General features: G+C 53.1%; 1 protein-coding gene across 2 annotated transcripts in view; it reads right to left on the bottom strand.

Annotated features, from left to right (window-relative positions):
• Nucleotides 1-15,236, bottom strand: part of XPO1 (exportin 1) — a 1,118,801-nt gene that overhangs the window by 162,467 nt on the left and 941,098 nt on the right. For both annotated transcript variants that reach the window (XM_069608010.1, XM_069608011.1), the window contains exon 22: nucleotides 3,087-3,221. In XM_069608010.1, the coding sequence (XP_069464111.1) occupies nucleotides 3,087-3,221 (135 nt within the window). The remainder of the gene's footprint in view (nucleotides 1-3,086; nucleotides 3,222-15,236) is intronic.

The following is a 15,236-nucleotide window of genomic DNA, read 5'->3' as shown; positions in this document are numbered from 1 at the left end:
GAAATGGTGAAAAAAGATTTGGGCCATTTTGACAAAAATTGCACCCGTGGGTGCTTTGCTGCAAACGCAGCCCTCAGTAAATGCACACCACGGTAGTAAAAATGAAACCACTGCCACCAGCCATTCAGTGAGGAAAGGGTAACAAAAAATGTTAAATGAGAAGCTAGAAAAAGAGGACACTAAGTAACCCCTCCAACACCCTATGGTAGGATAGTGTGTGCTGGACATGGAAGGCACAAATGTAAGTAAAGTCAATTTTACTTTACTGCTCTGGAAAACAGTTTATCCCAGAGACGGTATTTAAACCTTGGGGAAATATAAGAGACTTCCCTGTCACTGCACTAAAGGTGCTGTGTGACACAATGTAAAAGATTATACCTATGGAGTTCGTCAGACTCCACAGCCAAAAGAAACCGTACAAATCACAGAAAAATACTTGAGAGAGTGGGAAAAGGGTCTCCAAGCTCTTCAAGTTGAAAAAATCAAGTCCTCAAAATCCAGCAAAGTTGCTGGGGGTCTCCAAAGTAGAGGGAATTGGCACATTTCTGAGAATTCTCCCTAAAATACTATGTAGGCAGTCTTCTCACAGCAATAACGGTGTTCAACAATTAAAACCTGTAAAGAAACAAGCACTGCCAAAGTTCTGGTTCACTCCTCTTAGAACAATGTTTTAAAATCATCAGTAGTTCAGTAGAAAAATCACAGAAGCTCAAGAGGAGCCACTTTGAAGAAGCACAAGCTGGGAGGCCAGTGCAGGTGAGTTTAGGTCAACTGAAAAGGTTTTAAAATGGTACTCCTCCAAGCTAGGAAGCACCACAAACGACAAAAGGTAGTTGTCCCCCAACCCCACAGTACCCGGAATTGAAGAATTGGTTCCAGCTGGATGCCTTCCTGTTGCAGTGTAGCAGAGCCTTGGTGAGAAAAACGCCTGGTGGGTTACAGCAGCAGCACTCAAGGGACTCTGCAGCAATGGGTTGTCCTCGATTCAGCGGCCTGTGGTGGTTTTGGCACCTTCATCTCAGCGCCAAACAATAAAAGCCAGCTCTGGCTGAAAGTTACTTGATCCCTCGGTCTTGGACTCTGGTGAGGAGACTCTGAAGATGTCCTGCTTCTGTAGGGTCTCCTGGATGCCGACAAAGTTTTGGCCGGACTACGCACTTCCGAAGACAATGCGTTCAATGATGGTCAGGGGGTCCCCGGGCATTGGGATTCTGCAGCCTTGGAAAGTCACAGCAAGTAGGGGGATGCAGCAAAACGAAGCTCGTCTCAAAGCTAGTTGGTCCCACCAGCCCAAGGGAGGAAGCCATCCCTTGTGTGTCTTTCCAGTCTAAACGAAAACAGGGTCAGCACAGCTGTAGGGCTTAATCAGGCACTTGCGGTCCAGGAGTGTGCAGCTGGCATCTCTTCACGTCTTCGTTCAATGTTGTTCTCCAGTGGTCGACCCTGCCTCTAGTCCCAAAAACCTTGACTTTTAAGCAAATTCCCATTAATGTACAGCCTTTTACGCAGCAGGGTGGCTGTCTTCCCAGACAACCAGCCAATCAGAACTGGTTTTACCCAGTCACCTAGAGACTAAGTACAGGGAAGTTTTGGGACCCTACCTCACTGGCTGCCTTTCCAAAACACACTGGAGCCTGGGCAGGCTTTAGGGGTTAAGCCCGCCAAAGGCAAAATGCACTAAGGACTCAAACCAGATTATTCAAACAGAGCAAATGCCCAGAAAAAACTAACTGACAAAAAATGATGAAAAAAGCCGACGGGGGCCATTTTGGGAAAAAGTTACCACTTGGGTGTTGTACTGCAGCTGAGAAATAAGCCTGAAGATACATGGCACAAAGGTAGTAAACATAAAACCACTGCCACCAGCCATTCAGGTTAGTGTAACAAAAGGTTACATGAGAAAGGGGGATAAGGAGTTACTACGTAAAGCCCCCCCCTACCCCCACTCCAGCACTACACATAGGGTGGAGTCATCTTACTATTCTTTGGAAAAGTAGTTCATCCAAGAAAATGTAGTTAAACATTAAGAGAACTACAAAAATGGTGATGTTTGTGAGCATGCAAAAAGCAGATGCCTATGGAGTTTACCAGACCCCATTTAACAGTAAGAAACCAAAACTCCCAGTCAACACTTGTGGGGTTGGGTTGGGGTGGGAGGGGGGGGGGGGTCCCACTCAGAAGTACAAATTTAAAAGCCCAGAGTCCAGCAAATAGAGCCCAGACTCCCCTAAGGTTAAAGGGAATTGGCTGAGGCATGAACATTCTCCCTAACAAACCCTTTAGCTGGACTACAGAAAACGGTGGTAACAACGTTTACTTACCCAGAGATATAAGGCTTGGGAACTATGTGCAAAACCTAAAATCTTTAATTAACAAAGGAAAGCGTGTACTATACCTGTGAACCACCCCACACCAACACAAGAGAGCAAGGCCCGTGCTGCTCGGTCACGACTACCACTTGGATAGCTTGGTGAATTAAGAGACTCTCTCCCTAGCAATACCCAAATCGGGAAGATGCACCTGAAGGCCCTGACCACAAGGTTTAAGGAAAATCTCCTTAACACACCACTACTGATAGTCAAGAGTTGAACTCCGAGTTAACACTTGTTTGCAGAAGGGCCCATTTAGGCCTGCATTATGGTTTCCCTAAACAATGGAAAGGCCCAAAAAGAAAATGACATAGTAGCCAAATGGATACCAAAATGGTACACTGGCTACCCAATGCAGTAGCACTGACCAAATCTGTGGAAAATCCAGTACTAAATTATAGCTGCCAAAAAAACGACTACACAAAACCGCATTAAGGTGATCTAATTGGTGTATGACCAAAATGGGGTGCTTTAAAACATCCCTGTGGTAGGAACCATATGGGTTACTATAGGAACTAAAAAAAAATAAAAATAAAAAGGGTTGCAGTGCTAAGGGACTTGAGTGAAGTCGATCTGACCGCAAAATGTTTGATCATAAAAGAAAAAAGAAAAGGAAGTTTAAAGGACCCATAAAAGGGAAAGCAGGAGTCCCAAAAATTGAATTCTGGCCTCAAAGTCAATTGAGAGTTGCCAAACGTACAAACGTCTTATTCTTACCTGCTGTGTGAGAAGTATCTGTTACAACAGAAAAAATATGCTGAAGGATGTCACAGAAGTAAGTCTGATAGAAACTCTGGGCAGCTGCTTCTTCTTGACCAACATTTTGTAATAATGTGTAAAGTATTTGAAGACCTGAAAGGAAGAAAAAAGAAAAAGCTCAATTAATGCCAATGTAAAATGCATGACGGGAGTAAAAGCTCAATGCCAATGACAAACAAAGCAAGCTCTTCTACCCTCAAAGTACAGGCCCCACAATGTTCCTCCTGGTAGCCCTTGTCGGATTACAGTTCAACATTATGCTGTAGGGGGTTCTAGGACTGTACCACTCAATGTTGGTCAAGACTGATTTCCAGAACCAGCATGTGGGAGGGTGTTAGAAAAGATGTCAAGTGGCAGTGCTAGCAGGCAGTTCCCTGCATTTGGTTGTGCTTTTGTGAAATGTGCAGCAGCTGCTGGAATAGAAAGTGCTGCCGATGCTGGGTATAATTATCCCTGGAGCCCAAGAGCCTGGAGCCCAAGAGTCAGTGCAAGCAGGCAGTTCCCTGCAGGGTTACGGGAGGTATGTGCCTGTATTTCCTCGGCTGTATTTGGTGAACTATCAAAAGTGGGGATAATTTGGAAAAACAAGATTCATTCTCAAGTCACGCACAAGAAAATTGGACAAGAAAATTGCTGCTTGGCATCGCATCTTCCCTCTCCTCTTGTCTCTTGAAGGTCAGTCCCTTGGTAAATCTGCACAAACGCTCAGGGCCATTCTCAACACCTTGTCAAGTGGAAACAGCTGCGAAAATCACAGCGGTGTTGGACTGAGAGTCTTAAGAGAAAAAGGTCAGTGACATGCTTGATTTGATGGTGGTGTTAGCGAGAAATATCTTCACCACACACTTTCATTACATATTTTTGTCCGTGCAGCAAATAAACTGAGTTTAGGGTTACTTTCTATTAAAGTGTGAAGGAGATTGCGGGCTCAGTGCCTTCGATCCTCATCAAATAAAGACCCCAAAAATACAATAGATATCACAGACAGCGCTCTACCACCTTCTTTCCCCCCCGCCATCTGCTCTGTTTCTATATCAAAACTACTGCGCGGCAAGATGTAATTACCGAAAAAGGTTGACTGGCTCCAAGAGCTTATGAGGAATGGGAAGGGGCACAACTATGGCCAACTATGTGTCTGTGAACAGCAATTTAAACAGTGATCAGGACCCAGAAGCTGCCACCATGGCTTGTAATGGGTTGCGGTCACGGAAATTAGGAGTTAATCGCTGTAGTGACTAACAAGCTCCAAGTCCTTAAGTCCCCTTTCCTCCATACTGTATAGGTGTCCCTTCCTAGGGACTGGAGACAAAACTTTTCACCATAAAAAGCCTTCTTCGCTTTAAATTTAGAGGCGCATGGGGACGCGGCCCTGGGAGCATCCGCTACCCTGACTCCACCCACCGGCACCAATCAGTCTCCATTGACGAGTCAACAAAACGCATTATTGGCTATTGACACCAGTATTATTAGGAGGGAGGATGATGGGACGCATGGAGGAAAGGGGATTAAGGTAGTCACTACGTTGGGTAACCCCTAATTACTCCCCTTACCTCCATTCTGTATGGGCAAATACAACTGAATGTAGCACCCTCCTTAAGCAAAAAAGTTCCTTAGAACCGCCTGTCCAAAGGCCGCATCTGACTTAGAGCCGGCGTTCAAACAGTAATGCTTACAGAAAGCCGACTGGGTTGCTCAGGTAGCTGCCCTGCTTATGACCTGCCATGGAACCTGCCTCTGGAATGCAACGGCCGTGGCCCTGGCGGCATGGCCGTGCCTGTTGGTTGGCAGCGGCTTGCGCTGCCCCTTCTAGGCCTCTTTGGTGGCTGCAACCATCCACTTTGCTATGGAGGCCTTGGATGCCTGATAACCGGGTCTGGAGCCCCCAAAGGTGACAAAAAGTGCATCCGACTCCCGGAAGCCCTTGGTCCTATCCAGATAAAATTTCAGAGCGCGTCTGACATCCAGACAGTGCAAGACCCTGTGCCTTGTCCTTGGGGTCAGCGAAGAATGTAGGTAGGACTATTTCCTCGCTTCGATGGAACTCGGCGGGTACCTTCGGTAGGAACGACGGGTGAGTCCGCATGACCACCTTATCCCTGTGGAAAGTGGTACAGGGTTCTGATGCCACCAGAGCCTAGATCTCGCTGACTCTGCGAGTGGCTGCGAGACCTACTAGTGCCGCCTTGATGGTGACCAGTCTGATGTCCACAGACGCCATTGGCTCGAAGGGTGTGCACGCCAGGGCGCACAGCACCACATTGAGGTCGCACATAGGGTGTGGCTTCTTGATGGGCAGGTAAAGCCTGGACAGGCCCGCCAGATGTTTCCTGACAAGGTTGGAAGAGACGACACCCTCCTCTTAATTTCTGTAGGCCCATATGGCTGCGAGATAGGTGCAACATGTGTACACCTGTACGCCTGAGTGGGCAAGGTGTGCCGAGAAAGAGCACATCGTCCAGTGTGCACGTCAGGGGGTGTCGATTCCCTTCCAATCTGTCCAGTGACATAACCTGTTCCATTTACTCCTGTATTGGCTCCTAGTGGCTTTGCTCCTAGCGCTCTGGATGATCTCCAGGTTAGCCTGCGATAGGTTCAGGTGCTTGAGGGTGATCTGCTCAGGAACCACGCTGCAAGGGCTAGCTTCTGAGGAGCTGGGTGGAGCACCCCGTCCCCCTGCTGGGGCAGGAGAGGTGCTGGGCCCAGCAGGAGGTGAAGGGGTGGTCGGAACAAGAGGCTGATCAATTCGGAGAACCACGGCCTCGCCGGCCACCAAGGCACTATCACTATGATGCTGAGGTGACAAGCCTCCTTTATCTTGCGGAGTACCCTGGGGATCAGGGGTGTGGGCGGAAAAGCATAGGCTGTCATGCCCGCCCATTGAATCTGCATTGCGTTGCCCAGGAAGCCGGGGCCGAGTCCCTGCCAAGACGCAAACTGATGGCACTTTCTGTTGCTTCAGGAGGCAAATAGATCCACCTAGGGATGGCCTCATGTGTTGAAAACCACCTGCAGCACCTGCTCGTTCAATTGCCACCACTCGTAATTGTCCGCCTCCAGTCTGCTGAGTTTCTGTCTCCAGGTTGGCCTCTCCTAAAGTAGATGTTTTCCACGGCCCATTTCCACATGCTGACCGCTAGGTTGCACAGCAGAGGGGACCTGGTACTCCCCTGCTTGTTGACATGCTGGCGGAGTTGTCGGTCTGGATCATGACTGTCCTGCCCTTGATGAGCGGAAGGAAGGCCCTGAGGGCTAGCCAAATGGCTCTGAGCTCCAGCCAGTTGATATGCGATTCCTGCTCCTGACGGGTACAGACTCTGTGGACGTGGTGGCTGTCCAGAGTGGCACCCCAGCCCTCTAGGAAGGATTCCCTAGTAATGGTGACCTGCGGGGTCGGCTGCCGGAACAGGCAGATTGCAGTCCTTGGACCACTACGCGAGGTTCGAGTGGAGAGAAGGCAGTATGCTGATCAGCTCAACTTGTGAGCCCCTCTCCGGATTTCATGTCGCTGCGAAGTGCAGTTGCAGTCTCCTCATCCGGAGCCTTGTGTGTGGCATGGCCAAGAGGACTGCTGCCATGATACCCAGAAGGTGCTGGTACCACAAAGCTGAAGTCATTGGTCTGGTACGTAAGTGCGTAGTGGCCCTCTTGATGGCCATAATCGTGTCTTCTGAGGAAAATAACTTCTAGGAGCTTGTATCCCAGATGAGGCCCAGGAAGGTGAGGCTCTGCATGGGATGCAGCCGAGACTCGAGGTTGATGGTAAATCCCAGGTCATGGAGTGTACTCATAAGCGCAGACGTGGTGTGGATGACACCCTCTGGGGATCTCGCCCTGACAAGCCAGTCGTCCAGGGACAGGTAGACATGGTGGCCCTGGGCCCTGCAGAGTGCTGCCACTGCATTCGTGAGTCTGGTTAACACCCTGGTTGAGGCCAAACGGTAGCACTGGATATGACGGCCCGTGATTCGGACTCGTAGGAAGGCACAATGGGGCTGCCAAAGATCCAGGGAGCACATCCAATCTTCCTTGTCTAGTGTCTCTGTAATGAGGGCTAGCGTTACCATCTTCAATTTTTGAAGATGGAGGGAGAGGTCCAACAACTCTCAGGCTAGCCTGGTTCTTTTTTTGTATGGTGAAAATCCTGGAATAGAAGCCTAATCTCTGGGAGGGTGGTACTTTCAATGCCTGGCTCTCAACGAGGGACCGCATATCCGCCAACAGAGTTGCTGTCCCAATCTGGGGGAGAGGAGGAAGGAGGAGAGGGAGGTATAGGTAGGCGGTAACCCGTGGATACTACTGAGAGGATCCATGGGTCCGCGAAGTGCTGGTGTAAAAAATACACGCAAGTGGCTAGCCTGATCCCCACTGGAGACACGTGGACACGGAGGGACGCCTCATGCCTTTTTGCTCTCTAAGGCTGCTGCTGAGCAGGAGGGGAGGGGAGTGTCTGGGGTTGGGGGGAGGGAACGGAAGAAGCCCTTGCTCCCCCCTTTTTGTCGCTTGCATCGTTGCTGACTCAGCGAGCATTCAGGTTGTCGCGACCTCCGTTCCTGAAATCCCCAGAACCCACCAAACGCCTGCCACTTATCAGAGCGTTGATGTAACTGGGTGTACGCCTTGGGCATGGTTTTCGCAAGAATAAAGACTTTGCGCTTTGCGAGCTGTTCTTATCGAATTACCCGTCGGTGGTAGAGTGAAAGAGGTCACTACCCTCGAAAGGCAGGTCCAATATGCGATCCCAGACATCGGGTTGAACTTAGTAGCACAAAGCCATGCAGTACTTCTCATGTCCATGGTGATGCAGATGGCCCGGCAAGGTGTTTTTGTGTGGGACAGAGTGGACTCCATGATGTCCTGCGCTACCAGCTTGGCTTCTCCTAGACCTGCCTTCAAGCGTGCCTGGCTTTGCACTGGGAGTTCTGGAAGAAAGACTTATATTTCCCGCCACAGCCTCTGGTTAGCTGCTGCAAGCATGGCATCTGCGTTGGCCTGACACCGGTGCAGGGAGGCGGAGTACAGCTTTTTCCCGTACGCCTCAAAGATCTTCTCCTCCTTGCCTAGCAGCGCTGAGGACGAGCTGGCCGAGGATGACTGAGGCTTCGAGTAGACTGACGCCGCAGCAATCACCGAGGAGTGTGGCTGGGGGTGCGTTGAGTGCAAGAGTGTATCCCCCTCCATCTGTCTATACTTGGCGTTGAGGCACTGATTGACAGGCTGGGGCGAGTGTGGCTTGAGCAAACCCTTCTTGGACAGGCAGACGACGTCTTTCTGCATCGGGACGCCCATCTTGGTAGGGGGTATCAGGGAGAGGACCTAGGCCAGGACCCCCTCCTCGGGCTGCTCTACCTCTGGATGAGGAAGGGCCAGATATTCTGCCAACCCTGTCGTGAAAGGCCTTCGCTGAAGATGGCATGCAACCCTCCCAGCCATGGTCAGGGAAAAGGCAGTGGAGGCAGAGCGTGTGGGTCAGATATGGGAAAGAGTCCCTCGCAGGCTGGATACCTGCCGAAGTCGACATGCGCCGGGCAGGAGTGTGACACTGGTGGACCAAGTACCTAGATGACAAAATCAAGACAAAAAGACAAGAGAAGAATCCGGGGAAGAGGGCGAGGCATTACACAGTAGAGCCAAGCCCAGAAGCGCTGGTATAATCGGCCCATTCCTGTTGATGTGGAAAAGGGGACTGAGGAGTGGTGCCGATGGGCAGAGTCAGGGTAGCACATGCTCCCAGGGCAGCGCCTCTAAATTTAAAAGGGTAGGTTTTTTCTGGTTAAAAATGGTTCTGTCTCCCGTGCCTAGGAAGGACACCCATATACTATGGAGAAAAGGGGACTGGACGTAAGGAACAAGTTACTTACCTGTAACTGTTGTTCTCCAGCATGGGTCTGGCATGGATTCACATGCTCACGAATATTCCCCGTCGTCAGGCCGGGAATCCTCGGTATAGAAAAAATCAGTATCGTTTCTGATCTGTCTTTCTCAGTAGTAACCAATCACTGGTCTCTGGGTCATACTGCCCCCAGCCAATGACTGCCCTCTCCCTATGCCCCGCCCCTGGCAGCCATCCTCAGATTTGGTAGCACGTGAAGTGGCAGTATGACCAAGTGACGAGCCGCAGAGGGGTAGGCGGGAGGGTTCGCATCTGAATCCATGCCAGACCCATGCTGGAGAACAACAGTTACAGGTTAACTTGTTCCTTCTCCAGCATGGGGTCTGGCATGGATTCACATGCTCATGAATAAAAGAATACATAGCAGTATACACATGCCCAACCACGGGAGGTGGCAAAAGGCTCAATATCAAGCAATACAACAACTCAACATTAAGCAACTCTTACCTCCTCACCAGGCTCACCTTAGGCGAACAGGTTGCGCAGCACTGCCTGGCCGACTCTGGACTCCTCCCTGAAATCCCGGTCGACACAGTAGAATCTCGTGAAGGTGTGCGTCGACCTCCATGTAGCAGCCCTGCAGATGTCGAGCAGGGGCACACCAGACAGGAACGCCGTAGTAGAAGCGATCGCTCTGGTCGAATGGGCTCTCGGGACGGCCGGGCAGCGGTCGGTTTGCCAACCGGTGACAGTGCATGATGCAGCCGGAGATCCATCTGGAAATGGAAGACTTCGAGAGAGCCTTCCCTTGATTCACAGGTCCAAAGTTGACAAACAGCTGTGATGTCTTCCAGAAACTCTTCGTGCGGTCCACGTAGAACTTCAGCGCTCTAGCTACGTCTAGCGAGTGCAGAGTCCTCTCAGCCGGCGACAAAGGCGACGGGAAGAAAACTGGCAACACCAAGGGCTTGTTGAGGTGGAAGTCCGACGGCACCTTGGGCATGAAGGAGGGGTGCGTCCTCAGCACCACCCTCGTGTCGTGAAAAGTCAAGTATGGAGGCTTGCAAGACAGGGCCTGGATCTCTCCCACTCGTCGTGCAGAGGTGATGGCCACGAGGAATGCTGTCTTCCAAAACAGGAACTTCAACGGCACTGAATGCATAGGTTCGAATGGGGCCCCCATGAGCCTAGTTAGTACCACGTTGAGCTCCCATGCCGGGCAAGGGCCTTCACCGGCGGGAATGATCGGAACAGTCCTTTCATAAATTCCTTCACCAGACGATGAGACCACAAGGACGGCCGTCCTGTAGTTCTGGTGTAACGTGAGACGGCAGCCTGATGTACCTTGATGGAAGCGTGAGATAGGCCCGCCTTGGCCAAGGACAGTAGGTACGGCAATACTTGAGGGGCCGTAATCCGCAGAGGGTTAATCTTCTGTGCCCGGCACCAGATAGCGAACCTCTTCCATTTGTGTCCTTAGCACTTGAGAGTTGAGGAAGCCCTGGCCTTTGCAAGAACCTCTCTGCAATCAGCCGGGATGTCGTATCCTCCAAACTCTAGCGCTGCAGGAGCCAGGCCTGCAAGTTCAGCGACTCTGGTTCGTGGTGAAGAATGGCGCCTCCTTCTCTGGAGAGAAGATCTGCGTCCGTCGGTAGCTTGACTGGTGTGGCTGCTGACAAGTCCAGAAGGTCCGGGAACCAGATCTTCCTCGGCCACGCCGGTGCGACGAGGATCATCTTGCACCGGGACCTCTTGAGCTGGTTGACGAGCCGGAGTAGCAACGGCGGGAATGCATAAAGGAACAGGCCGTCCCAGTGGAACGAGAAAGCATCGCCCATGCTCCTCGGTTGGGGAAACCTGCTGGTGAACCTCCGGCACTTGGAGTTCGCCGCCGTCGTGAAGAGATCGATCTGGGGTTCGCCCCATCGTCGGAAGAGTCGGTCCACTTGATCATGGCGCAGTACCCACTCGTGGCACGAGCGCAGCTCCCTGCTGAGTGAGTCGGCGATGGTGTTTATCCCTGCCAGATGAAAGGGTACCAGAAACATTCCTTGTGCGATGGCCCAATGCCACAGATCCTGGGCTTCCTTGGACAGGGCAGGGGATCTGGTTCCGCCCTGCTTCCGAATGTAAAACATCGTGGTGGTGTTGTCGGTGAAGATCCTCACCACCTTGCCCTTGAGGGACGGAAGGAAGGACCCGAGGGCCTAGAACACTGCGTGGAGCTCCAAGATGTTGATGTGGAGAGTCTTCTCCTCCGAGCACCAAAGGCCTCTCGCGTGGAGGCTCCCGGTATGAGCTCCCCAACCTTCCAGGGAGGCATCCGTCGTCACTGTCACCTGGTGGGCCGGGGCTAGGAAGCCTGTTCCCGCCGTCAGATGAGCGCGGACACCCCACCATCGTATCGCCTGGCGGAATGTTTCGTCGAGCGAGATCCTGTCCTCGAAGCTGCCCGTCGTCTGGATCCAGCGGGCGTCGAGGAATTCTTGTAGACGTTGCACCTTTCCTAGGATGGTCCTTATCCTTTCCTAGGATGGTCCTTATCCTTTCCTTATCCTTTCCTCCGACGGCGAGGCCCGCCGCGCCGCTGTGTCGAGCTGTGCTCCCAGAAACAGGGCGACTTGCGACAGGCCATGGTGGGATTTTGGAAAGTTGATGGAGAAACCCAGGTCCGTGAGCAGCTGGATGGTCTTCGCAGTGTGTTCCACGGCGAGCTCCCTTGTCCTTGCCCGTATGAGCCAGTCGTCCAGGTAGGGGTAGACGTGGATCCCCTGCAGGCGCAGCTGCGCCGCCACCGGTGCTAGGCACTTGGTGAACACCCTGGGCGCCGATTTTAATCCAAACGGGAGGGCCTTGAACTGGTAGTGCCGCCTTTGGACCACGAACCTGAGGAACTTTCGGTGTCTCTTTAGAATGGGGATGTGGAAGTACGCATCCTCCAAGTCCAACGACGACAGGAAGTCGCCCTCCTCCAGTTGTCCCAGCACGTGCTGGAGGGTGACCACCCGGAACTTCTGTGCCTTGATGTATTTGTTTAGTCGTTGCAGGTCCAGGATGGGACGCCATCCTTCTGTCCTGGCGTGCCCCAGGGCCAGGGCGTCCAGCACCCAACGGTCGGTGGAGATGGAATCCCACACGCCGACGAACTTAGTCAGCCGGCCTCCCACCGGGGTGCCTCGGCGGGGGCCCCACCCGACGGACGGTTCAATCCTGCTTGGAGGCCGCTTTGCCTCCTTGACCACCTTGGCGACGACGGCGGGATCCACCTGACTTGCCGCGTCCCCTATAGGTCTCCTGCGACGAAGACCTTGGTCCTTGACGTTAAGTAGAGGCGCTGCTGCCGGCTCCCTTGGAGGCACCCTGTCTGCCTCCGGAACTCAGAAAGGACGGCCGTCGTTGTTGGAGGACACCCAGTGCCCGGGCCGTCTCCGTCTTGATCGCCTGAAGGGATTCATCAACCGCCTTGCCAAAAAGGTTGTTCCCATCGAAGGGCATGTCCAAATCCTTGGTCTGAACGTCTTGGCGGAAATCCGTCGCCCTGAGCCATCCTCGTCGTCTCAGGCAAACGCTGTTGCCCCACTGACGGAAACTGGTGTCGGCGATGTCCGTGGCCACCGTAAGGGCATGATCTGAGGCAATCTCACCTTCCTGCAAGATTTCCAGGGCCTCAGCCCTCTTGGCATCCGTAAGGAAGTCCAACAGCGGGGCGATCTTGAACCACAACTCCATGTCGTAGCGGGCTACGATGGCCAGGGCGTTGGCCGCCTTGATGGTCGTCGCTGCAGATGAGATGACCCCGTCGTATCCAGTTTCCTACCCTCACCGTCCGGAGGGGATGTTGAAGTCAAGGCCGATGCCCCCCCACTTTCTTCTTGGCCGCTGCCGAAACGACAGAGTCCGGGGTTGGTTGCGCCCTAAGACACAAGGGGGCAGTGTCTGGGACCCGGTACTTCTTCTCGTACCGGTCCCTCTTCGCAGGAGCCGTGGCAGGGTTCTTGAGGAGGGCGAGCCCCTCAACCCAGATATCATCTAGAAGCGGTATGGCGAGGACCGTCTTCCCTTTAGCCTCGCGCCGCTGGTAGAGGAACCCCTCCTTTTCCTCGGGGCAGAGCTGGAAGAGCTCGGATGCCCTGGAGATCATTGCATGTAAGGATCCAATCTCGTCGGGCGGGGACGCCCGGGCGGGGGGGGGGGGAACGTCCCGTCATCACCTCCATCGTCATCCGTACCCGTCGTAGTCGTGTCCATGCCTGGATCATCCCCGTGGGTAGTGGACCGGGGGGAAGGCAGAGAAGGCCGCAGAGGCGGGAGAGGAGGCCTAGGATGCGTCCTCCTCTTAGGCGGTGGGCTCCCCGAAGGTCCTGGCTCCGGATCCTCCGTCTGGTCAGGCTCAGGCTCCTCCGTCGGGGGAAGGGGCAACCTAGTCCACATCTCAGAGCATAAGGACTGGATGGCTGACAAAATGGCCACCGAGGTGTCCTGCGGCGCCGGAAACGACGGGCGTGAGGGCTCTTGAGGAGTCTCGTCTGCGTCACCGTCGCCCTCGTCAGGATCCCTCCCGATGGACTGGGTCTCCTCCACGACTTGGATGAGCTCCTCTTCAGAGGTCGTGTCCGTATCCACGACGGCCACCACCCCCTCCCCCCCTTTTTCCAACGAGGACTTCGTGGGGGTCTTCTCGATGGGCCTGAAAGACTACTCCCTCTGCGGTGGCAGGGAGACTCTGGTACCTGAGGGCGCCTCCACTGGTGTAGCCTCCACAGGCTGAGCCAGGGCCGCGGCGACATCCTCAATCGAAGTCCTAGCAGGGTGAATCACGGCCAACGTCACCTTCTGAACGCCTGGGGCCTTCACCTTCGGGGGAGGGTCCGAGCCTCGCTCCCCTTCTGCCGGAATCTTTGAGATCGACCGGGGCCTCTCCAGAAGCTTCGCCGGGTTCTCGGACTTCCGCTTACCTGAGCCAGAGCGTTGGCTAGTGGTTGATGGCGCCGGGGAGGGTGCGCCCTGCCTGGAAGCCGAGGAGCCCGACCGTTTCGGCGCTCCTGGTGCCCGCGGACTCGCGGTACTTAGCCTTTTGTTGGGCCCCCGTCGCCGGGACACCCTCACACGACTTAGAAGACCGCTCGGACTACTACTTCTTCTTCTTGCCTGGCGGGCTCTTACCTTCCAGCCAGTTGGCGAGACGGAGGTGGCGATCCTTCATGGTCCGCTCCGACATGTTTCCACAAAACGCGCAGTCCTTTTCCTTGTGCGTCTTGTCCTCATGGAGACAGTAGAGGCATAACGAATGCTCGTCCTCCTTGAAAAAGTTCTGAAGCTGGCATCCAGGGCAGGTCCTGAAAAGCTTCCCGGGCGTCGAGATCCCTTTCTCCTGGGCCATGTCCGGTGTAGGCCTCGGAACTTCTGGAATCCTCCAAAAGCATAACTCGAAATCTTCACCCTTGAGGGGCGTAGAAAACTCCGAAACGGATCCCCGTTTATCGGAAGTAGAAACGGTGGAGCTCGAGGCTCTTTTAACCGAAAAAATGAGAAAATCTCCTGAAAAAAGCGCGAAAACGCAACAAAAGCTCAAGAGCTAAGCACGAGAACTCCCAACACTTGAACGTGCAGTAAAAATCTGAGGATGGCTGCCAGGGGCAAGGCTTAGGGAGAGGGCAGTCATTGGCTGGGGGCAGTATGACCCAGAGACCAGTGATTGGTTACTACTGAGAAAGACAGATCAGAAACGAAACTGATTTTTTCTATACCGAGGATTCCCGGCCTGACGGGGAATATTCATGAGCATGTGAATCCATGCCAGACCCCATGCTGGAGAAGAGTAATCAATTAATGAAAGTGTGCTAGACTACTGTTTTGATCAACAGTTAACACCCCCCCTGTACTCATAAGCACCGGGGAACAACCTTACCCAACAGACAACGCTGGATTGTCTTCCTCACACTGCACAAGAGAATACACGTACACCACAAATGGCGCTCTGGACAAACTGCACGTCACCCTTGCTAAACAACTCATGCCAGTCACAGCAATAGGAATGGAATGTGATCATATAAATACACCAACAGAGGCCTCAGAGGCAAATTTGCGAAAACATAAATGCCCCCCCAGAAACCGCCAACAATATGGGCAAGGACAGACAAGGATTGGTGAGCCACGCTATTCTGAACTGTAACATTAGAGTGTTGGATCACTCCTTTGAAAACTTGTAATGCCATGGATGGTATCCTGCAGCATGGCCATTGCACAGAACAGAGATCGGGGGTTTATTACAGAAGCAG

The sequence above is a fragment of the Ambystoma mexicanum genome, chromosome 4q, assembly GCF_040938575.1.
Source record: "Ambystoma mexicanum isolate Mex_15411 chromosome 4q, UKY_AmexF1_1, whole genome shotgun sequence".
NCBI classification, from domain to species: Eukaryota; Metazoa; Chordata; class Amphibia; order Caudata; family Ambystomatidae; genus Ambystoma; species Ambystoma mexicanum.
The sequence above is the reverse complement of the archived record's forward strand: the minus strand, read 5'-3'. Positions and strand labels throughout refer to the sequence as shown.